The 25,448-nt window shown below is 42.4% G+C and overlaps 1 protein-coding gene across 3 annotated transcripts in view; it reads left to right on the plus strand.

Annotated features, from left to right (window-relative positions):
- Positions 1–25,448, plus strand: part of SUGT1 (SGT1 homolog, MIS12 kinetochore complex assembly cochaperone) — a 104,405-nt gene that overhangs the window by 60,185 nt on the left and 18,772 nt on the right. For all 3 annotated transcript variants that reach the window (XM_069970585.1, XM_069970584.1, XM_069970583.1), the window contains exons 6-11: positions 5,533–5,603; positions 14,380–14,433; positions 15,353–15,372; positions 16,290–16,318; positions 19,719–19,815; positions 23,074–23,181. In XM_069970585.1, coding sequence (XP_069826686.1) covers positions 5,533–5,603; positions 14,380–14,433; positions 15,353–15,372; positions 16,290–16,318; positions 19,719–19,815; positions 23,074–23,181 — 379 coding nt within the window. The remainder of the gene's footprint in view (positions 1–5,532; positions 5,604–14,379; positions 14,434–15,352; positions 15,373–16,289; positions 16,319–19,718; positions 19,816–23,073; positions 23,182–25,448) is intronic.

Raw genomic sequence — 25,448 nt, forward strand, 5'->3', positions numbered from 1 at the left:
CCTATAGGATGCCCAGAGGTTTTAGGAAATTCAGATTAATTAAACTGTCATGTGGTCTAAGGGCCCTATTCCACCGGACGATTATCGTTCAGATTATCGTTAAACTGTTCGAATCTAAACGATAATCGTTCGATTGAAATGCAGTTAACGATTAACAACCGAACGAGAAATCGTTGATCGCTTTATAAGACCTGGACCTATTTTTATCGTTGCTCGTTTGCAAAACGTTCGCAAATCGTTTGCATTGAATAAGACATCGTTCGGTCGTTCGCAATAGATACGAATGCAATAGCGAATAAATAGCGAAGAAAAAACTCGCAATTACGATCATAAGTAACAATTATCGTTCCATGGAAATGAGTGAACGTTTTCAGGTCTTTTGCAATAGCGGTCGTTTGTGATCGTTAATCGTTAACGATTATGCAAACGATAATCGTCCGGTGGAATAGGGCCCTAAGGAAGTGGGAGGGGTTAATGACCCTTCCAGCAACCCCAGTGATCATAAGTCGCTGGTACATGTCAGCGGTCTGTGGAAAAGGTATGCCATCATACTCTCTGCAGACCTATAGAGTTAAAGGGACTAATTGTAGTGTACTATCTTCAGTCTATGTCCTGAATGTATACGTGTGGGACTCCAAAAGGTAGTTTCACACAGACTCCATATGCATCTTCCCTAGTGAAACATGGGGAAGAGCACAGCTAGCCCGAATGCGGTGTGTATATAGGGTTAGCAAAAATTTCTCAACTCAGCATTCTGAAGGGTGTTCTGCCGCCACAAATGAAATGGAAATAGGACAACTGGCACTTCAGATTATGCTCTCACCATTTTTATTAAATAAAAAATATTTCATACAAAAAGTTGCCAATAGGTGGCGTTGTAGCAGTTAAAGTAGTAATAGCATTTTATTTATATAAATCGAGGCCTTCTGGTCTCACATTAATTCCCAACTCTGTTGCCTCCTTCATTACCCCATCTCATCCATGCAACTTCTGGTTATGAGGATTCTTGAAGGACCAGGTCTACCTTGACAGACTCTCATCAGTGTAAAATCTAACGGACGCAAAATAGTCAGTGGAGCCTCCATTTAGGAGTCTCAAAACACAGGACTCCCAAATAGTCCACACAGACAGATTTTCCATTTCAATTATTGAAGCCAAAGCCAGGAACAGACTATAAATAGAAAACAGGTCATAAGAGAAAGACTGAGATTTCTCCTCTTTTCAGATCCATTCCTGGTTTTGTTTTCACCAATTGCAACCAAATATCTGTACATGTGAACACACCTTTAGGATATGACAAGGGAAATTCGAAAGCCAGGTATTCTTTCACAGACAGCTGTTTTGTGGTGTTGCCCCTCATCAGCTGTTTTGTGGTGTTGCCCCTCATCAGTGTGGAGTAGAATTCTGGCTAGGTGGTAGCAGTACCTGGTAGACCACTATTGTGAAATGATTATTGATCTCGGGATGTCTAGCCAAAGAAGACATTGTAGGCTGCTAGTTAACGTGCTGAACACAGTGAAAACCTAGGTGTATTGCTCCCTGAGAAATACAAATATGTCTGTGAAGCCTCATTTAAGAGTCTTGAAACACAGGACTAGCCAGATATCCCTTCAGGGAAGGACCCATCCATGGTTTGGCTCCTGGAAGGAGACCACCAAAACCACCATATTAAGTGGCCCTTTCAGTTAATATCTAAGTGCTATCTAAAGGATAGCATTCATTGGCATTGTAGCAAATAAAAGTGAGTTTCTGCATCTGGCAGTGGGGAAAATGGGTTTGTGAATGTAGAATGGGGTTGTAAACAAAGGTACACATGTTGAACATTTGTAGTGTAACTTGCGTAGGTACAGTGCCACCTACTTGTGATTTAAAAAAATGTGTTTGTTAAATGGTGAGTGCGTCATCTGAAGTGCCCATTGTCTCATTTGGAGTATGGCTAGCAGAATGCCCTACAAAACTCATTGAGTTGTAGAAGTTTAGGCCATATTCACACATTTGTGGTTCAGTCCACAGTTGCAGATCTACAATTGTGGACAGATAATAGGACCAATAGATTTCAACTGCTGTTCACATGGCCATTTGGGTCGTGATCTGTTTGGGTACACAAAAAAAATAAATTAATATAGTGCAAGTCCTAGAGTGGACCCAAATTTGCAGCATGGATCACCGATGTGATGTGATATGTGTGTGTGTGTGTGTGTGTGTGTGTGTGTGTGTGTGTGCGTGCTTTTCACTACTGTGATTTGCATTGACAAGATGGAACAAGTGGAACACCAACATGTACCGCAGCACTTTACCATTTTGAGAGTACATACACAGACAGAAATCAAACATTAAAGAAATACAAACTCATTATCAATTCAAGCAAGAGGAGTGAAGGGCCTTGCACACAAGAGATTAAAACCTATGAGGAGGTAGGGTTGAACAAAGGCATAGAAGTGTCCGCTGAGCATAGTTTCTGACTGCTGTCTCACTGCTACTCGCTGCAGGAGATTGGCTCATAGATTTTGTATAGAACCTAATGACTTGTCAGAAGTCTTCAATAACAGCAACACTGGGAGGTGACAGGTGCATATCTTGATCATCGTTTGCAGGTGAAACCATGCCCATGTGCAATGTCTAGTAGCTTTCGACATTGCTGCGCCATCGTGCAGCTATTAAAAATTGGACATGGTATCGCCCACATGCATTTGCACTTGTTTCCTTCATGTTGTGGCAGTACTTCTGAAATGTGGTATCAATGCAAGCATGGCTGTGGAGTCGGAGTCGTGGAATCAGAGTCTGAGTTAGTTTTGGCTGGAGTCGGAAAAAAATGTACTGACTCCAGCTTTAGAAAAATCTTTAAAAAATTTAGAATTGAGTTTTGATATAAATTTTATAAGTTTTGCTCATCAATATATTTTATGAGCAACATTCTAATAGGTCACTGGCCCTACTAGATAAGGGTGGTCGGGGAAAAGTTGTCGGTCACTATTTGGCAGTTTGTTTCTGAGCTGGAAGAGTCCATTGTGTGGGGGGAGATCTGTGCTGGGAGAAGATTGTGTGTTCTTCTTCAGTATTCTATGGCTGCAGCTGTGTGTGTTGCACCAGGATCATGTAGGACATTAGGGAGAACCTGCTGAGCCAGTGTGATAAATGACTCCCCTGGTATCTGACTGGCCATTTATGAAGGAGTCGGGAGTTGGTCCTGATAAAATTCAGGAGTCTGAGTCAGAGTTGGAGTCTGAGCTGCGGCTTACCGACTCCACAGCCCTGAATGCAAGTGAGTGCAGGGTAGCAGTTCCAATCTTTGGGCAACCTTTTTAAATACTTTTGCAAATAAATTAAGCAGAACTGCCTTTTCCTGATACGGCTGCTCTTTTTCTCTCCTTGACAGCCCATTACCTAGGTAACCAACCACTGATCTGCTCTAAAAGTAGTGGGTTGGCTGGTAGATTTATTATTATACATATATTTTTTTTAGTATGACCACCGCTTTTAGAGCAGAGCATGGTCGGAAACCTACACAATTAGATGTCAACAATGGGAGGAAGAGAACATGTACTGTATATCAGCAGAAAGAAACAGGTTTGGTAAATGTATGTATTTGCTTTAAAGGGGTTGTCCGGCGAAAAAAAATTATTCACAGAATAACACACATTACAAAGTTATACAACTTTGTAATGTATGTTATGTCTGTGAATGGCCCCCTTCCCCGTGTCCCACCACCCCCACCCGTGTACCCGGAAGTGTGGTGCGCTATACATTACCTGTCGCGTGCCGACCACGGTCTCCGATCGTCAGCAGTGACGTCTTCTTCGGGAGTTTGGCGGATCTTCCCGAGTGCCGGCCGCCCTCTGCAGCGTCATCCGAAGCTCAGCCGCGATTGGCTGAGCATAACTGTGCTCAGCCAATCGCGGCTGAGCAGCTGATGACGTGGCCGCGTCATCAGCCGCTCAGCCGCGATTGGCTGAGCACAGTTATGCTCAGCCAATCGCGGCTGAGCTTCGGATGACGCTGCAGAGGGTGGCCGGCACTCGGGAAGATCTGCCAAGCTCCCGAAGAAGACGTCACTGCTGACGATCGGAGACCGTGGACGACACGACATGCGGTGAGTATAATGCACCACACTTCCGGGTCTAGCGTGGGTGGGGGGAAACACGGGGAAGGGGGCCATTCACAGATATAACATACATTACAAAGTTGTATAACTTTGTAATGTGTGTTATTCTGTGAATAATTTTTTTTCGCCGGACAACCCCTTTAAGGAGATTCTTGCTAAAACTATGGAGTCTCCAAACTTGCAGCATTTACCACAGCCTTTTTTTTACATTGTAGCAAATACACTATGCATAGATATGACAGACAACAATGAGGCAGATTCATTGTGTTTGCACCTGGACCTTGTCATAAAATATGCCACTTTTTGTGGCTCATTTAGTAGAAAAAGAAGCATTGCAGGATAGAGACTTATCATGGACCAGTAAACTTCCCATACTAATGTTTCAGTCTAACAGAGCTATGGTCTGTTTGCTGGCCTTGCCTGTGACAAGATCCATTATCGTACAGGAAAATGACCTCATCACCAAATCTTTTGCATAGAAATCCGAAAAGTGTCCAAAAACACCTATGTACTTCTTCCCATTGACTCCTGTGGTAATGACTACCATACCCGTGGTGCGTCACCTGACATACAACCCCATATCATATACGCATGGGGTAATAAGATTCTTGTTTAGTCTTTTATCATCCTGTTTTGTTAGGATGGCACAGGACAAGTTCCATCATCATTATCATCTTCAACAGTTCTGATGTATTGCATATTACTTTCATCTAATCCTTCACACTCCAAAATAGTTTCTATTAAGCCCCCTAGAAACCTGGTCTTTTGTTTAGCTATTAGTTTTCCATCGGCTTTTATATATGTAAACCCCTTTTCACTCATTTGATTTCTTTCAATTCAGTTACCCCTTTTTTTCCTGCCCTTTTTTTCATTTATTATACAGTTTTATTTTCAAAGTTTATTGCTTTGTTTTAAATGAGGTTTGATTTATTTCTTGGTCTGCCTGTATGCTTTTTTTTTTATAAATCTCTCTTTTTTTATTTTTATAGGTATCTGTTTTAGGAAAGCAAATTATGAGTTATATTGTCATTTTGTTCTCTTCTTGATGTGGGAAAAAATTCCATTAATTAATTTCCTTCCATTTGGTTGAGGTGTGTTTCATGACCCTGGGATATATGTGTCAATTGTGATTTGTGTATGTGCTATAAATTATGAGCTGGGTGATCATCCTCTATGTGAGGGGATTTCATAATTTGTCAGGAGTTGTATTGCTAGTTAGAAGTAATAGAAGTTGGAGTTCTGTGCTTTATAGGAGAGCATGCAGCTTCTGGTGACTTTTGTATAATGTTTATTAATAATGATAGAAGTACATTGGTACATTTTATAATAATATACCAATAATCTTTGGAAATGCAATCAGCTGTAATATGTGCATTTAATGTTATAGACCTTGCTATTATTTACTAACTGTTTAAACCCTAACTTTACAGGGAAGCCGAATTTCACTTAAAGAACTACTCTGCTGCACAAGACACATTTAAACATGGCCAGACGTTAAATTGTGAGTATAGGTTTACATGGGTGCATGTGGTGGATAGCTCCCTTTTACTGAATCGCATTCCCAGCTATTACTTTTGTTGGTTTTAAGTCAGTTCCTATGTTGGGTTGACTGTAATTTTAGATCATAGGATCTTTAGCAGGTTTTTGCCCCAGGGTTCATTACATTCTTCTGCATTGTTCTTAAAGAGGATCTACCATCAGGTACACTCTCTTTAAAATTACACATGAATCGAATGGCGCCGGCACGGGGAAGCTGGTGCCGCGGTCCTTATTTTTGAGCCGAGGCCCGATTTCCCGCGTACAGCGCCATTCTATTCATGGTTACCGGCCAGGGGTGAAGCACTAGAGACGGGCCAGACTGCCCCCAGTGGGAGGAACCGCCCGCCACTCCATTACGTGGCTCCATTGATTCTAATGGAGCCGCTTCATGGAGGGGCAGGGATTTCCTTCCACTAGGGCCGGGCTGGCCCGTCTCCAGTGCTTCACCCCTGGCCGGTAACCATGAATAGAACGACGCCGTACGCGGGTACCGGGCCGCTGTTCAAAAAAAGGACCGCGGCACCGTCTTCCACGTGTCTGGGCCATTCAATTCATGTGTACTTTTAGAGAGCGTGTACCTGATGGTACCTCCTCTTTAACCTCTACCTTCACAAGCCTAGGAGCGCACATGCTCTCTTATTACCTAGGGCTTGAGCATTAGAAGACTTAAATGGTGTGAGCTGCTATACCAGGTACAGCCTTAGCTGACTGTGTGGGGCCCCAAGGCTGCTTCTGTCACATGATCAGTGGGGGTGCCGAGAGACTGACTCCCCCCACCAATCAGATATTGACTTATAACATATTTTTTGTTTTTTGTCAGAGTTGCTTAATGAGGGCTTGTTTTTTTGTTGCTTTTTTGTGTCATTTTTAAAGTCTTTTGCCAACCGAAGTTGGTTTCTCAGGACACGGATTGTTACCTATCACTAGATATAGCCAGAAAATGCTTATTACTTATTGTAAGAGAGTGGAGCCTCTCTCTTGCAGTGAGACAGATTCAGTGCAGACCGAGGGCGTAAAGCATGCGTTTCTCCCAACTATAGTAAAGGCCCTATTCCATGGAACGATTATCTGCCGCTACGGATGATAATCGTCCCGTGGAATAGAGTGCAACGATCAGCCGACATTGTTCATGTCGGCTGATCGTTGCAGTCGCTTGTTTTTCAACATGTTGAAAAACAAGCGACTGATATAGCAGCGATCTGCTGCCGTCGCTCCATTGAATAGGAGCATCGGCAGCAGACGCTGCTATATCCTATGGGCTGCCCGGACGATCAGCGATCCCCCGGGCAGCCCCCCCGCAGCTCCCCGCCGCCCCCTCCCACACTCACCCGCTCGCTGCAGCCGCGTTGAATAGCGGCGGCAGCGAGCGGGGAACGAGGTGCTGAGAGCGCTCGTTTACTCCTCTTAACGACCCGTGGAATAGGGGCTTAAGAGACCATGAGGAGGGAGTCCCTTACAAATTAAAACTTTGCTATGAAATATCTGAACTCACCGCATGTAGAATGAAAACGTATTTTATGATTCTGCACAGTGAACAATAAGCAGAAAAACAGACCATATTCCAGAGTTGCTGTTAATTATATTGTATTACAAATGATTGCCCACCAAAACTATGGTAAAATGAAGGAGCCAATAATGAGAACAACTTGTAACACAAAATGTAAGATCTCATAAAAATTGTCAGTGGCTAAATCCTACAGCTGATAGGTCAGAAGAAAAATAAGTCTAAATTTAGGGGTCATGAATGGGGTTGGGCCCCCAGCTGTCAATGAAGTGCAATGGCACACTGTTATTGTGTTGCAGGGGGTCCTCTGTGCTTGCTGAGGGTGACCTCCTTCCACAACCACTGCAGCCGCTATTGACCCCAGTCCTATGTGCTGCCATGGTCACATGACCTCATATTGCTACCTTGTATTGTAAACAGAGAATCCGGAGCAGAGAAAGCGTTTGCTGGCAGCATTGGAAACAGTCTATTGCAGCACTATACATATATGGGAAATACTATATAGAAGGCATAGTGTTTTTTTCCCAACTCACTTGACTATAGAGAAGCCACATAGAATGGAAATATACAATAGCGGGCATTCCTGTCAGGATGTAATAGGCATAGGGTGGCAGGGAGAGAGTTTAACTATCCATTTTGTAATCTTTTTGGTTAAGAGTATATTTGTACCATCTAACACAATAAGAAGTCCATGGAGGATTTACCTTTGTTTTCTGCAGGCTTGTTATTCATCAGAGATCTGGCTTTGGTGAGAATGAGTTTTCTAGCGAGCTGTCATTTTGATTAGAGTAGTAAAGACACTTTGTTACAAGATGAGGTGAAGCAATATATTCTCTATAGAGGTTCCAGAATAATGGAATCAGCCACTGATCCAGCCAACAATAAGCCTGCCAGTGTGTGCACTCTTATAAGCACTGATATATACATTACTTAACCTGGGATTCTCTCCATTCAGGTGACGCGCCATCAGGGGCGTAGCTAGGGGTTCAGCCTAGGGGGGGCGAGTGAGTCTAAGTGGGCCCCCAACCATTGTTACCCATAGGAAATCTCAGCAGGTGACACGGATTTCTGAATAATATAGGGAATATTCTTCTACATTTCTTATAGTGAATAAGGATAAAGAGCAGTGTAAGAGGCTTCTACATCTGAAATATAGAACCACAAAAAAAGTAAAAGGGCTTAAAGGGGTTGTCCGGCGATAAAAAATTATTCACAGAATAACACACATTACAAAGTTATACAACTTTGTAATGTATGTTATGTCTGTGAATGGCCCCCTTCCCCGTGTTGCCCCCCACCCACCCGTGTACCCGGAAGTGTGGTGCGCTATACATTACCTGTCACGTGCCGACCACGGTCTCCGATCCTCAGCAGTGACGTCTTCTTCGGGAGGCCAGCGGATCTTCCCGAGTGCCGGCCGCCCTCTGCAGCGTCATCCGAAGCTCAGCCGCGATTGGCTGAGCATAACTGTGCTCAGCCAATCGCGGCTGAGCGGCTGATGACGCGGCCACGTCATCAGCTGCTCAGCCGCGATTGGCTGAGCACAGTTATGCTCAGCCAATTGCGGCTGAGCTTCGGATGACGCTGCAGAGGGCGGCCGGCACTCGGGAAGATCCGCTGGCCTCCCGAAGAAGACTTCACTGCTGAGGATCGGAGACCGTGGTCGGCACGTGACAGGTAATGTATAGCGCACCACACTTCCGGGTACACGGGTGGGGGTGGTGGGACACGGGGAAGGGGGCCATTCACAGACATAACATACATTACAAAGTTGTATAACTTTGTAATGTGTGTTATTCTGTGAATAATTTTTTATCGCCGGACAACCCCTTTAAGATTAGAAAAATATAGCTGCCTTCTTCCACAGACAGCACCACTCTTGTCCTCAGTTTGTGTGTGGTATTCGACTAAAGTGTATGGAGCCAAGTTGTGATACCACACACAACCTAAGAGCAGGGGTGGCGCTGTTTTTGGAAGAAAACAAATATGCTGTTTTTCTTTTAATTCTAGAGAACCCTTTTAACCAGATTATCTTTGCCTAAAAATAATAGTGGTATAGGTAATATGCTTTTAGACATTAAAAGGGGTGAGTTGGTTGTGATTATACATGTATGTACAATCAAAGATATATGATGAGCTGCTAGATATCCACTTCTATCCTATCTATCTATCTCCTATCTATCTCCTATTTATCTATCTATCTCACTATCTATCTATCTATCTCCTATCTATCTATCTATCTATCTATCTATCTATCTCCTATCTATCTATCTCACTATCTATCTATCTATCTCCTATCTATCTATCTATCTATCTATCTATCTATCTATCTATCTATCTATCTATCTCACTATCTATCTATCTATCTATCTATCTATCTATCTATCTATCTATCTATCTTATCTATCTCCTATCTATCTATCTCCTATCTATCTCCTATTTATCTATCTATCTATCTCACTATCTATCTATCTATCTATCTATCTATCTCTCTCACTATCTATCTATCTATCTATCTATCTATCTATCTATCTATCTATCTATCTATCTATCTTATCTATCTCCTATCTATCTATCTATCTATCTATCTATCTATCTCCTATCTATCTATCTATCTATCTATCTATCTATCTATCTATCTATCTATCTATCATCTATCTATCTATCTATCTATCTATCTATCTGATAAGTACTGGAAGACTTGAGATTTTGAAACAGAGGTAATTTACAAATCTATATAAGTTTCTGAAACCAGTTAATTTTAAAAAATAAAAATTGCTGGAGTACCCCTTTAACTTACTTTAGCATAAGGTGTATAGATACCTGCATTTGCAACTACATGATGGAGCAGGTACAGCAAGGGGGTCAAATGTGTTGGGGGCGCTTGTGAAAATGTGGTAAGGGCTAAGCAGTAGAGGGAGGGAGAGCGTTCACCATGGTAAGAGCTCTAAAAAAGGGACACAAGTTAGCATGGCCTCTGAGAGAGTGTGGGTGCTGCATGAGGAGGAAGGCTAGCGATCAGAGTCGATGTGGGGGGCTTTTGGCCCCCGGACCTTACTCAGTTCAGCACTGGGGAAGGAAGGGGGGCTTTCATGAAGATTGGGGTTACTTGGAAGAAGCAGTGTGTTAATTACGGCATAGAGCGGTGTTCTACCAAATACAAAAACATCATTCAGTCACTCACAGAAGGCGGCTTCTCTGCATGGATTGCGATTTTTTTTTTTTTTTTTTTTTTTTTTTTTATATTCAAGGTTTTTAACTTTTCCTTTGGTCTCCATCTGGCCCCGGCCATCATGAAGACTTTTCCGACCATGACTTGTCTCCACAGGATCTGCTAGAGAGACATTTTAGGCTCCTCGCTCCAGCATTATCCTCATCTCTATACAAACTCCCCTGTAGTGTAGCCCCCTCTATGCAGCCTCTGTGTAGTATAGGCCTCTCTGTGGTATTGCCCCCCCTCTCTGGGGTGTAGGCTTCTCTATAGTAATGCCCCCGTGTGTAGTACACTCCTCTCCTCCTCTGTTTAGTACAGACTACAGATGGTCCGAACAGAGTTCGTACGAACCCGAACCATCCGCAATGATTACCGATGTCTTCCCGCTCCGTGCAGCGGGCGGATCCAGCGGGAGGAACACCTGGAAAACTGGGATACAGCCATAGCCATAGGCTGTATCCCAGTTTTCCAGGCGGTCCTCCTGCTGCACGGAGCGGGCAGACAGCGGGAATCCGATGCCGAGCGTTCGGGTTCAGCCGAACCCGAACCTCGGCGGGTTCGGACCATCCCTAGTACAGACCCTTGTGCAGTCTCCATCATACTGAGTACTATTGCTGGAAAAGCTGGGTGACCTCCATCATACTGACTACAGGATACTGGGAAAGCTGTGTGACTTCCATTATAAAATGATGGGAAAGCTGGGTGACCTCCATCATACTAAGTACAAGATGCTGGAAAGCTGGGTGACCTCCATTACACACTGACATACAGGATGCTGGGAAAGCTGGGTGGCCTCCATGACACTGACGACAGGATACTGGGAAAGCTTGGTGACCTCCATTATGCTGACTACAGGACACTGGGAAAGCTGGGTGACCTCCATTATGCTGACTACAGGACACTGGGAAAGCTGGGTGACCTCCATTACACACTGACTACAGCAAGGATGTCACACTCAGTCCCTCCAGCTGTTGCAAGTCAGAGCTGTATATATATATATATATATATATATATATATATATATATATATATATATATCCTGCCGGTCACTTATCACTTATATATCCTGCTGCTCACTTGGTCATATATATATATATATATATATATATATATATATATATATATATATATATATATATATATATATATATATACACACATACCGTATATAAACAGCAGTGACTAAGTGAGCAGCAGGAGACATATACTGTGTGTGTGTATATATATATATATATATATATATATATATATATATATATATATATATATATATAATATATCTCCTCCTGATCATTTGGTCAGTGGGGTGGGTATGTGGTTCTGTCTGTCTGTCTGTGTGTTGTCACTCCTCTCACAGTCCGCACTCAGTACCTGACATCTTCCAGCACTCGGCAGCCTCACTCCCTGTCAGAGCTGCTGCTGGACGTCTTCAGTCTCTCCCTGGCAGCCATAGACGGTGAGGATCCCTCCAGCTGCTGGTCCCTCCCCTCCCCCTCATACCAGCTCTGTCGGACAGTGAGGGGGAGGGGCCAGCAGCAGCGTGTGAGGAAGAAGCAGGAAGATGCAGGGAGAAGATCCAGCCCTGGCCGGGCTCTGCATCCGACAGCTGAGCGGGCCCCTCAGGAGCAGGGGGCCCGCTATTGTCAGGTGCTGTTGCCTTTTGGGGGGCCCCGGCCACTACAGACATGTGTTAAGGCTGTCTGCAAAAGCAATAGCTTTTGCAGACAGCATTAACAGTCTGAGACCTCAGTGGGCCCCTGCCTGAGTGGGCCCGGGGGCGACCGCCCCCTTTGCCCCCACCAAATTTCGCCACTGCGCGCCATACATTTTTATTCACAACTGCTAACCCTAAATGACGACCCTAAAGGTCTTTTGCACTAAGCAATAATTATGATTTGTTTGCTCTAATGATTTTTCCATAGTCAAAATGCACAAAAGGCCAGCACTAAATAAGAAAGCTATTGTATATATATTGTATGCCAAAACCGACTAGCAGATATCAATAAATGTTACTTATGTGTGTGTTATGAGTGCTACTCGTGTGACATTTACAATGTATATGTCAGTGTGATTTAACTTGTTTTGGAAAATGGCAGCGTATATACGATGACTGCACTCCTAGTGCTGATGTATATCTGTAACCATTTTTTAACTACTGATCATATGCTGGAGGTTTTCAAAAAAACTTTTTTAATGTTTTATCACCCTGAATCTTGAATATTTTGGGTATTTACACTCAAAATACTCTTATTACCAGATATTCCAGAAATAATGTTAGTATGGTGCCCCCCTGGTGCAGAGCATTACTGTTACCTCGATAAGGCTTCGTTCCCACTGAGCAAAACTAGCGGAATTCTTCAGCGCGGACAAAGCAGGCGTGCGCGCCTCCCATAGACTCCCATTATGAGAGGGAGGCTAACGGCATTCCGCTAGTTTTGCTCGGTGGGAACGAAGCCTAAATGTGCTGAGGTGAAAAGCAGGGAAGAGGGGGCCACTTTAGATGCAGTTGCCTCCCCACATGAGGGATCCCTAAGAAATAAGAGGGCACTCTGCTGTGTTTAATTACCCACCCTGAGGGACTGACCTTATTAAAGGGGAAGTCCAGGCAAAATAATTTTAAGATATGTTATTGGCCAACAAAAGTTATGAAACTTACTAATAGACACTTATTATTGGAAGTGCACCTATAATGCATTTTCTCTGCACTTACTACAGCCTGGCTGGTTCATGTGTCTTTAAAGTTGGTGATGTCCCGTCACATAAACTGCCGACTCTCACCGCTGTTGGCAGTTGATGTGACGGGACATTGCAGTGTCCCAGAACAGGCCCTTTGGTCTGCTGTTCTATTCCCACACTTTTATTATAACCATTCCTGTTCTGGAAAGCTATGGTTCACTGCAAACTGTGTGTATTGTGTAACCCCCTGCAGTATTCAGGTCTGTTATTCCATTCATTTCTTGTATGCATATTCAGTTATCAGTGCCTAAGGGTATTGTGTCGCCCCCCCAGTGTTCAAGTATGGTACTTCTCATGTATATTTCACTGTATATGCCTAATGGTGTGATGATGCAATGGCTGGATGTCACGTGACTGCCCCTGCTTCCATGGTAACTCCAATGGCCGTCGAGCTTTGGCTGGGGAATACCATGTGACTTCCTGTTCTACCTCAGTCTATCTCCTACCACAGGGGGGATAGGTTGTGTGTTGCTGCTGCTCCTGTGTCACAAGGCCGCAACCCTGCGGTATCTGCTGTAGCATTACCAGAAGTGTTCCTGGCTGTGTTCTATTCTCAAGTCCTCAAGATTCTCATCTATTCTCAAGATCTGGGTGCCTTTCTTCAGTCATTCCTCTCATCATCTTCTCTAATCATCAACAGCAAGTATTCATCTCGGCTCCATTCCACCCAGCATCTCTTCCTCAGTATCACTACTACTCCCATCATTCAGCACGCTATCATCACAGCCTATTGCAGCATCACCCATTACTCTGCCTTATTCAAGTTTGCCTTATACCCGGTTGCATCCGGAGAGACTGTTGCTGTTAGTTACCACCGTTACAATAAATATACAACTACCGTTGCTTCTGAACCTTGGCATTGGTGTGATAATTGGTGCCCTGACTAAGGACAACGAAGAATCGCATGCCCAGCCTCCGAATGGTCAGGAGTCCGGTTCTCTGCTGTGTTGCCTTCGTGCCAAAACTGTGACAATCCTCTGCTCAGCAGCTGCCCCGGTTCCTGCCAGTAACAACATCCTCTAAGCGGAGTGGCCCCTAGGGGCCCGGGCATTGCAACATCACCAACTTTACAGAGACCTGAACACGCCATGCTATAGTAAGTGCAGAGAAAATGCATTATAGGTGCATCTCCCATAATAAGTGTCTATTAGTACGTTTCATAACTTTTGTTGGGCAATAAAATATCTTAAAATTATTTTGCCTGGACTTCCCCTTTAGGTACGGCGATAAGAATAGGTTATTATTTTTTTTTTTACTTAATCTTTTTAATCATTCTTTCTTTAGCATCATCTTCCTCATTTTCTTCATGGATCAAGCTATGTGAAGAAAAGTTAAACAGTAAGAATTTTTAGCTCTCATTCTACATTTAGTCATAATACAGCCACAATATTGCAGCCATATTACGGATACAAATCCCAGATGACATGACCAATATGCTGCCTGTTCAGGTAATCACAACGGTGGTCAGGCCTAGACTTGCAGCCATAGTACGAGTGGTATAGTATGGTCCTATTACACCTGTATGAAACAAGTCTTTGGGGTAAACTTTGCTTTGGAAAATAAGGTGCTCAAATAGGGGTAGCAGACATTTTACACAATTATTACTACTAGTCTGTAATATGAATTAGGTTGAAGCAGTTTAATGGGGCGGGTGGAAGTGTGAAACACATGCTGGTGTATACTGACTGTCTTCTACATAGTCCTCTTTGACTAGGAGGGACTGCATAGAGTGGATCTGTGCATCATGGCTAGCAATGATCTGTGTGCCTTATTGACTGTAGCCCAGCTTGCCATCTCTCTGCATCTCACCCCCTTCTGTGCATCCATTTAGTGGATGCTGTTAGACTGACTTTGTTATAGGCATCCTATTAGAAGTAAAAAAAAACAACTATAAGAAGAAGCACCGAAGCTTTCCTTTCACATTCTAGTAAACACAGGTTATTAGTGTGAACATTAGCTTTGTAGAAGGTGTTTAACATTCAAGGTTTATATAAAATGTGAAAAATCAGAAGCTGTACATCTCCCGAGCATACTGTGTGGCTATGAGGTGGATAGTTATATTGCATTTATTCCTAATGCCCCTGTATACACTGCGGTTTTGAGGGCTTCTTAGAGCCTATGTTATGTGAAAGTGAAAATTCTCCCAATATTAGAGTAGCAATTTTAAAGCTGTGGACTATGATTAATATGCAGATAAATGGGAAATGTGCACATGATTTTTATTATTAACCCAAATGTAATTTTCCCTCCTTCCTAGGCTCATCATGTCCTGTACTGGTAAGAATTATTTGCATTGCTTGGTGTATTTCTAGGAAACATGTATAATGTGAAACTGGATGGCCGAAGCACTGTTCACATCTGCCTTGTAGTTTCATATACAAAGAAAAAACATAATGCAGGGCTTGATCTTGTGCACAACACAGACCACATTGACTTATACTAGGATTTGTTAGGTTCCAGTGAGGTGCCTAGAAAAGTAGCATAGTCAAAAAAACAATGTCTAGGGGCTGGATGTAACTGAGCCACTTATACAGATGTGAACATAGCCCAAGCCAATCTACAGCCATGTTAAGGGGGGGGGGGGGGGGGGGGGTTGGGGTGCTGTTTTGACACTGAGGGCATCATACAGCAATATTAATTATTGATTTAAATTTTAGCAGGTTGTGTGTATGTGCAATTTAATATTTACATTCTGGGGGAAAATGAACAATTTACAGCAGATAGGGGGGGACATAATAAACGAGTGCTACTTATCTCTCCCTGTGCCTCCGCAGTGCTGCCATACTGCTTTGGGGACTCCTGCCGGGCTGCTGGATCTCCCCCTTCAAAGATGTCACAACTGTGCTGATGGATCCCCCGCTCAGCTAGTCATTAACTGGGTCAGGACACCGTTGCAGGTAATGACTGGCTGGGCAGGCAACCCATCAGCCAGGTCGGGTATTTTCCCCCAAGTCATATTGACATCGGAATCCGGGGGAAAATGAGTTCCTATGGGGGTTTGGGATCCTTAGAAGCAGCACTTCAGGGGCACAGGGAGAGGTAAGTAGTGCTTATTTATTATGTTCTCCTCTGCCCCTGTCTGCTGGAATTATTTAATTTTCTACAGTCTTCTCCTTTACGCAGTTTTCTGTTTTACTGTTTATATAACTACCACCCTGTAGATGGCTAACACTGCATCTCTTTTCCCCTGACAGCAATCCACTAATACAAGTAAAAAATACAGGTAATTTGTTTTCTGTTATACACTTTGTTAGGAAAATGGCATTGCATTACACAGAAGCCCTCATGGATGGTTATATCATCCTTAAGAGTTGTCATGGTCTTTCACGAAGAGCAAACAAGACTGATAAAAGCAGACTCGAAAGAGAACCTTGGCTTTTCAATGTCAAGAAGAACGTACAAGGCTTGCCGTAAAGAACAGGGCATTCTGTGACTAAATCTCTAAAAATCTCTCCTTTATTGTTATATAGTACATAGTGGCATAGTTTCAGTGCGACCTTTTTGCTTCAAGAGCTTTTCAGTATTGGACTTTATAGAGAACATACAGCTTTATAGAGAACATACATACAACATACAGGACATTTGAGACCATCACCATTTTCAGGTGCCATAGCGCCCTCAGTAGAGTGTTTAGGCACCTGTCAGCACCTGAAAATGTGGCATACAATACCAACCAATGATTAGTGGTATTAAAAAGCTGAACAAATGGCCATAGAATGGTTTTGGTGCAATTTTCCGTTACAAAAAAAAAAATTAATAGAAACTGTGAATCATTACATATATACCCCAAATCATTATCTAGAAGTTCAACTGTGTTGGACTGAATGAAGGGTGGCATATGAGAGAATAACTTTCTGTTACAAAGGGCCTATTTACTAATGTTGTTCCATCAGAAAAATTACAGTTTTGTGTCATTTTCTCTGCAGGTGCACTGTTCCACTAATTTATGTCCCACAACTCAAAAAGTGGGCACATCCTTTTAAAACCTGCCATAACCGACGTATTTATTAAGTAGATCACCATCAGAAAACCAAGCAAAGGGTTGGCCCCAGGTTTTAGTTTTGTCCTGTTGGTTTTACAAACTAAAACCCTGCGATGGAGGGTTCTTGAAAACCTGATAATTTTAGTGATTCAGCTCCATTATGGTGAAATCACAGGCTGCCATAGTGTCCCATATTGGCTAGTGATAAAGTCCTGCTCCTACCTCTAGTGTCAGGGTCGGGCAAAAGAGACTAGCATCATGGGTCTGGAAGGAGATCATCCCAAAGTAGGCAGGTTTTTTCATTTTCTTTTAAATCATCCCAGTAATATCATATTTATTTTAGAACACGAGAATGTAGGGTGCCTTCACACGTACTGCATGTGTGCGAGAATATTGTTCTGTAGACTTTGACTAGCTAGCTCCTGACGCCATGCTTATCTGTCCACTTTCCATGCTCCGGCATGCCTCTCTGGTTTCCCACACACTGACAGCCCACTCAGCCAATCACTGCGCTGTCCTGCCGCAGCCAGTGATTGGCTGAGCGGGCAGTTACTGAGCAGGGACCCAGGGGAGCATGCCAGTGGAACGCAGACAGGTAAGCATGGTGTCAGGAGTTTGCTAGTTAATTTTTAGAAGTCTATGGCACATTACATTCTCGCAGCGGAATTTAAATGCAAGAATGAAGTGCCATAGACTATAAACATACCGAGTATGACAGCGGATTTGCTGCTAACTTGCAGCGTGAAATCCGCTAGAAACTTGTTACATGTGATTGCACGGTGTTGTGCAAACAGCGGCCATTATTTGCACAAGAACAGCCATTGGTTATGAAATACAGCTGCTGTTTTTACAATGTGTAAACCTAGCCTAAAAGGTTTTTTTTGCTCCAATATTGTCAGTAAATTTTATAGACCGTTGTGCTACTTGGCACTATAAAGTGATATATGATCATATGGCCCCTGTATGTAGAGAATTTGGGTTGAAAGGTGTGTCCATAGAATCTATCAGCATGCACAGTCATTGTTTGTTATATCCAGTAAAATTTACTTTATCTATAAAGATTATAAGTGGAAATTAGATACTTCCCAGATGTCATAGTTATTACTTACCTGAAGGGATCATACATTGAATGTGCCTGGTGTTGAAGTTTTTTCAGTTCTCTTTTATTATAGGTCTTCATATTGGAATCTTTAGCTAGCTCTTGTAATCACATAAGTATATTCACAGTTACAGAAAGATGGGGTTTCATCCCTCTTTTATTTAGAATCAAAAGCATAAAATCCCTTTTTGTAAAGCCAAATGTCTGCAGGGCAATGAAATTAGATGGCGCGGTTTGTAAGATTAGACACTAGGCGGCAGTATTGTTCTACTTTATACTAAGTGCTGGCTGCTATGCAAAAGCTGCCAATGGGTCCTGATTTATGATTTTCTATGGGATACAGAAGCAACGTAAATAAGATTTATTCACATCCCATGCTGATAAATAATAGTGAATTTGCACATGTGACATGTGGTTGGTGGTTGTACGGTTTACCTGGTTTTAGTTTCAACATCTAGTCTTCCCAAGGCATGAAAAATGTAAATGTCCAGCTGCATCCCAGATGTATACATTTGTACAATGCAGTACAGTGTCTTTAGGCTTCTGAATGTCTTACCCAATTATTATATAAGAGGATTGAGTTGGCTGATTGAGCGATCAGTAGGCAGTTTCCTAGTGGACCAACATCCATACATCATTTTGTATACTAATGTATACCACACATGAAATGCATTGGCTGTGTCCATCAGTCCTTTCTATGTGCTTTCAGTCATCGTTATGGACCCCCACCCAAATTATGTTTGTTTTTTTATACTTAAAAGAGAAGTCTGGCCACAGGACGTTTTTTTCCAAATGCAGAGCTAGTGAAGAAAATGACAAACCTCACCAACTCGCCTCTCCCTGTGTCTCTGCAGCGGTGGTTTGCCACTCTGTGACTTACCCCCCCGGGCTCCGGGATATCCGCCTGAACCAAAATCATGACCTTGTAGATGGACAGTCTGCTCTGCCAATCAGTGACTGGGGAGGGACACCACTCCAGTCACTGATTGGCTGAGGGGGCTATTCATCAACAGGGGCAGGCACTTCCCCTGAGTAGGATCCCTTATAGGGCTGGACTTCTCCTTTTAAATATACATTTGGGATATCTTATGTGTATTTAAGAAAGAGACATATTTTCTTAGGCCACCTGCTGTAAGATATGCTCTTTTGCCCCACCATAGGCGCACAGAAATGATGCTGGTGCTGAATACACCTTTTGGACCCCACTGACTATAATGGAGTCCGTTGGATTCCCAGCATGTGTAGGAGGCCTGCCCTAAAGTTGTGAACAAAGCTGTAAAGAGCAGCATTCTGAATTCTCTAGTTAAATGTTCTCTTGTATTGTTAGTAAATGCTTATCATTCAGTGTGTATAGCAAGAGGCATCCACTGTATGTCTGCTGAAATAATGGATACTTTGCCTCTTGTACATATGACACTAGACACAAATAGAAACGGTAGAGTTTATCCATTGGGTTAATTTGCCTTTTGCAGACTGTCCTTTTAGTTAGCTTCTTCTAATGATCACTGCTTTGACGTATGTGCTTTTTCTTTCACTATGAAGACATGATTGGTACCAAACAGAATCTCAGGTCATCGTTACAGTAATGATCAAGAACGTACGGAAGGAAGATGTGCACGTACAGTTTGCGGAGAGACAGGTAAGGAGTTACTTCTAATGAGATGATTTATCTGCTGTAGAAGTTCAGAGGATGAGGATGAAAAAGACGTAAGGAGGTGATCTAACAAACAGTACCAGTTCCCATAGTTGTAAAGTATAGTACAAGAGGCATGCATGCATTATCCCTCCAATAATAACCTGACGCCTACTGTAAGATGGCATGGCAATACAGACAGTGTGTTCTTGCCATTCTATACCACAGTTTAGTGCAGTGAATTTATCCAGTGCTTGAATGGAGTTAAACAGGGAAATAGTAGTGTGTCTATAAGGGGTTATTTAGCCATTGAAAAACATGCCCACTTTCTTCAGCACCTCTCCTGTCTTCAGTTTGGGTGTCAGGTTTTGCAGCTCAGTTCTATTGAAGTGAATGAAGGGTAATTGTAAGACCAAATACAACCTGAGCACAGGGGTTGTGCTATTTTTGCAAGGAAGTAGTTGTTTTTTTTGTTGTTTTTTTCCTAGTCCTGGATTACTCCTTTAAGCTTCAGCCAGAGAGCTATGGCTGTGGCCTGTCTATCAGAGAACAAAGGGTTTGGCAGTGATATTCCATTATGCCCGTTTCCTATCTCTATTGACATTTGTTGGTGGATGGTTGGGAGATCCCTGCCTTATACTGATGGCTGAACCCGCTGCTTGTGGTCAACAAAAGTAAAAAAAAGTGCATGGGGACTATGAGACAATGGGCACACGTATTGTTGTCTAGTATGACACCTGATGTTTAATAACACATTGTTTTACATAACATTTTACCAAAAAATGTGTAACTCCGATTGGTGGCTAGTATTTGCCACCCTTTTCACATCATTACTTCTGGGTGAACGTTCCCCTGTATGCTCGGTATTTCCCCTCGGAGTTGATAGGTTAGTCGATAAATGAGCAGTAATTACATTAACACTGGTGGTATGTAAACACATTTGATAAGCCCGTGTCTACTCTTTGTAATCTGTAGTTGGCAGCGATTTCTTCTTGTGGCTTCCTTCCAAAAATGAATGAAATCTGAGTTGTAAATAACACCCTCTTTACGTTTTATTGCTCAGCTTGTCAGTGCCTCATATATTATGTTAGTCCGCATCGTGAGAAGCCTTAACCATAGCTTTAACAACACTTATGCATTATTTTCACAATACTTTCGACTATCGTTTTTTTCATTTCATATTACGTTCCAGGGATACTGAGTGAACAGAATATTAACAATTTTCTCTGCTAATAACTAGATTGATTTCCCTTCAGCAAACATTTCATGTCATTCTCGATTTGAAGCCATTTGAAATGTAAATGTATTGTTAATAAATGGCTCATTATTACCGAGGTGTGAGGTGAGGGATCGTGGATGTATGCTTAATGTCTAAGCAGTTATTGGAATAGCTTAAAACTTTGTAAATGTAATCCTTTGAGACTAATAAACTTGTTTGCTTTTTATAGACTATGTGCCTTATTGCTAGTACAGCTCCATTATAGTTTATAGATGTATAGATATACATTATGTATGTCTATAATAAATCAGTCGTGACATTAAAAGGGGTTATGCAGGCTTTAAAAAATTGATGGCCTGTCCTTAGGTGCACCGCGGCCTCTTCATAGTGGATGGGGTGCTGGGTGTCGGAACCCTGCCAATCTGATATTGATGACTTATTGTCAGGATAGACAATTCAATTTTTAGAGCATGGAAAACCCCTATAAAGCCACATGTTTAATATTGTGTAAGTCCTTGTTATACAACTAAAACAGCTCAATTTAAAAAAGGAGTGCTTCTCCAAGGATTTTTGTTTATGTAATTGTCTCATTTATAGGTGTCCACCCTTGCACACTACTATATACAGTCCGTGAAGCACGGTTCACATGCTGGCTTCATTTCCCAGACTGAAGCCATTACTTAAATAGTACTTGCTGCAGCATAATGAGAGTAATACGTGTCCCAACTGAATACGATGTATCCGTTCAGTAGGATAGTGCTCTGGCCTCTTAGGCGCTCATTTACTACTGACCATGTGTCACGGACTGAACACTGCAGTATTTCGAGCCTCATTCTGATCGACCGTTTTAGCAAAACCAGGAGTGGAAATGGCACATAGCCTCAGGGTGGATGCACTTAGAAATTAGATTAATGCATAAAAATGACTGAAATTAACTTTAGGCTATGTTCCCACACAGTATTTTGGTCAGTATTTTGCAACCAAAACTAGGAGTGGTTTGAAAACACAAAAAGGCTCTGTTCACACAACGCTAGAATTGAGTGGATGCCGGCCCAATGGCCATTTAAACAACGGCCATTGGGGGAGATTCATCAAACATGGTGTAAAGTGAAACTGGCTCAGTTGCCCCTAACAACCAATCAGATTCCACCTTTCATTCCTTACAGACTCTTCGGAAAATATAGGTGGAATCTGATTGGTTGCTAGGGGCAACTGAGCCAGTTTCACTTTACACCATGTTTGATAAATCTCCCCCATTGTTTTAAAATAATGGATGTTATTTGCCATTAAATGACGGCCATCCACTCAATTTTAACAATGTGTTAACAGATCCTTTCTGTGTTTTCAGTCCACTTCTGGTTTTGGTTGTGAAATAAAGAGATAAAAAACCTGAGATAAAATACTGTGTGGGAACATAGAATTAGCACCAACTCATATGTACAGGATTTGTTGCTGATTTTAAGCTGCAAATATCAATGTAACTAAATGATTACATCAAATCTGCTGCAGATGCTATATGTGTAAATGGACCCTGAAAGAAAGAGGCCACAATATAAGAGCAGCAAACACCAGATACAATTTCCTGTAAGGACACAGGTTTAATGCTCTGTTTGAAAATGTTTTCCGTCCCTTCCAGAGAAATGTATTCCTGTATAAATTATGACAGTGCCTCTAGTAATTTGACAGCTGTAGATTACCTACTAGCAGATCCGACTCTTTATAATGGCTGCATTTTTATTTTGTGGAAAAAAAACATTAGTTCATGTCACTTCTACATACCAATTTATAAGACTTGAAAAGAAGCACCTGCTCACCACAACTGTATGTGAATGCCAGCTATTCGGAATATGCTGCAGCATGTATTTACCATTGACCCTGGATCTTAATTAAGAATCATTTCTTTCAGGATTCATTTTTCACAGCGATTGGAGGGCGAGCTGTGCAAGGAAAATGTCTGTGCACATTGTTTGAGAGATTTACATTGTTTTTATTTGTAAAGTATCTTTCTGTTTTATATAACACAGATTGCATTTCTCTTTTCACAGTTAACTTTAAATGTGAACCTTCCATCAGGGGAAAATTACAACTTGGCTCTCTTCTTATTTCACTCTATTGTGCCAGAACAAAGTACATTTAAAGTACTTTCAACCAAGGTAAATCTTTTGCATTCATGGTCCTGTGTGGCTGGCTGTTATCTTCGTAACATCATGACAGGTTCTTTTTTCTGAATAACATCTATGTGGAATGGCCAAATGTATAGTTATATAACCCTCTAGATTACTATTTCCCAGTTCAATACTTTGAAACCAATGAGCTAAAAAGGAAAATTAAAGGGCCTCTGTCACCTCGAACCCCCGTACATCCCAAAACTAAAGTAAATTGGGAACCAGCATTGTTTATCTTATGTTATTTTTGTTTTTCTACTCCTTTTGTATTTCACCCATGTAAGCCTACAAACTAAGCATGCTGATGCATAGAGAGGACTTCTTAGGCCTAGTTTACATATATCAGTTGCATCCTTTTCCATTATTATTATTATTTTTTTTAATATATTGACCACAACTGATGTCACAACTAATGCCAAAAAGGCATCAGTTGTCATCAGGTTTTCTCAGTTGTATCAGTGTCCATACGTTTTATGTCATAGTTTTTTTCCCACTGCATTACAGGGGGCGATCTATATAAGGGGGCAGCAGGACACCAGAGCCCTCTACCTTGGCCAGCAATACATGTGGACATCTCCTACTACAGGGGTAGGGAACCTTGGCTCTCCAGCTGTTGCAATACTACAACTCCCATCATGCCTTGATATCCCAGACATGATGAGAGTTGTAGTTTTACAACAGCTGGAGATGCAAGGTTCCCTACCCTTGTCCTATAGTACTGCACCTGTACAGAGCAGCTGGGGGGCTGCTCCCCTGCAAGGGGGCACTCTGTTGCACAGCCAGGGTCATGGGGGGGGGGGCGACAGGGACTTCTTTATGGAGCGCTGGAGGCAAAAGCCGGAGGATGCATAATGCATGCGTCTGCACATGGCATGCCTCTAGCGCTCCATAGACTTTAGTGGATGCGGTGCCTTATACGGCCGTACGTCGGAATGCTGCATACTGCATTCTCCCGTACGGTCAGTCCGGTGGTCCGGCGGCATCAGTTGTAGAACGGATCATCCGAACTGTCCCATTGAAAACAATGGGATCAGTTCAGAGATGCGTTTCCCTCCGGTGCTTCTCTCCTGTACCGGAGGGAAACGCCGCCAGATATGTGTAAGCTAGGCCTTGGCTGAAAAAAACAGTGGAGAGGACTACTTTGACTGCTTCTTGTGGCCTTATAGCAAAGGCATGCAAGTACATAGAAAGATAAAAAATTTAGATTTAGCAACTCCCTAGGCCTGCCCCCTCTTTTGCCACATAGTGTTTGGCATGGGAGGGGGTGGGCTAGGCAGTACCGGGAGGGGGTTGCTCCAAAACCCCCCACTATGCATATTTATGCATAGTGAGCAGCATGAGAGGGGGCGGTCTGGGTGGGCCTAGCTGGTGCTCTGGGTGACTCCCCAAATGCTCCTAAGCCCCTCATTAGCATAGGGGCAATTAGCAAATATCGTAAGAATGAAGGGGAGAAGAGAGGTTTCATTACCAGCTGTGCAGTCATCAGGTAAAGATCTTCTGGGGCATATCAGCAGGTTCATTGGGATAGTACCGCTTTAACTTTAGGGTGTGTTTTGGGGGTGACAGTCTGATCCTTATTCCCTCTGAAAGCAAATGGCATATAGGCCTCATGGACATTAAATTATTATTGGTTCCCTTGAATTCAACTGGATTTACTTTGACACAAAGTTTGACAATATACCCAAACCCATTTGGCCTGAGAGATCAGTTGTTAGTGCTACATCGTCGTAAATGTTTGTTTTGGGGCTAATTTTGTTGTAGTAATTGGTAAACTGTGGTAAAATCTTTTTTTAAAACAAATCTACACATAAAAATGTATATTATGGCAAGCAAAATCTCTGTCCTAAAATGTTGGCCATTCTGGAATGTATTATGTATGTTCCTAGGAATTCTTAATTAGCCGATAATTGGCCCACGTAAAAGGGCTATAGATCAGCCGACGAGCAAGTGGTCATCCACTCAATAATAATAATAATAATATTTATTTGTATAGCGCCAACAGATTTAGCAGTGCTTTTTTTTTTTTAATCAGCTGATATGATCTTTTATGCGGCCGTAAAAATCATAGTTATTGGCTGCACATGTCTCTGTGTGAACAGGACATGTGCGGATGAAAACTATGGATTAATATAGCCGCACGGCCGATACATTGATTGTGTTTGTGCCTTGTAAAGGCACTGCAAGCGAGCATTGATCTCTCTGATTAGCGTTTTTGTTTGCAGAACTAGACAACCACATATTGGACCATCTAAAAG

Source organism: Dendropsophus ebraccatus, chromosome 5, assembly GCF_027789765.1.
Source record: "Dendropsophus ebraccatus isolate aDenEbr1 chromosome 5, aDenEbr1.pat, whole genome shotgun sequence".
Lineage (NCBI taxonomy): Eukaryota > Metazoa > Chordata > Amphibia > Anura > Hylidae > Dendropsophus > Dendropsophus ebraccatus.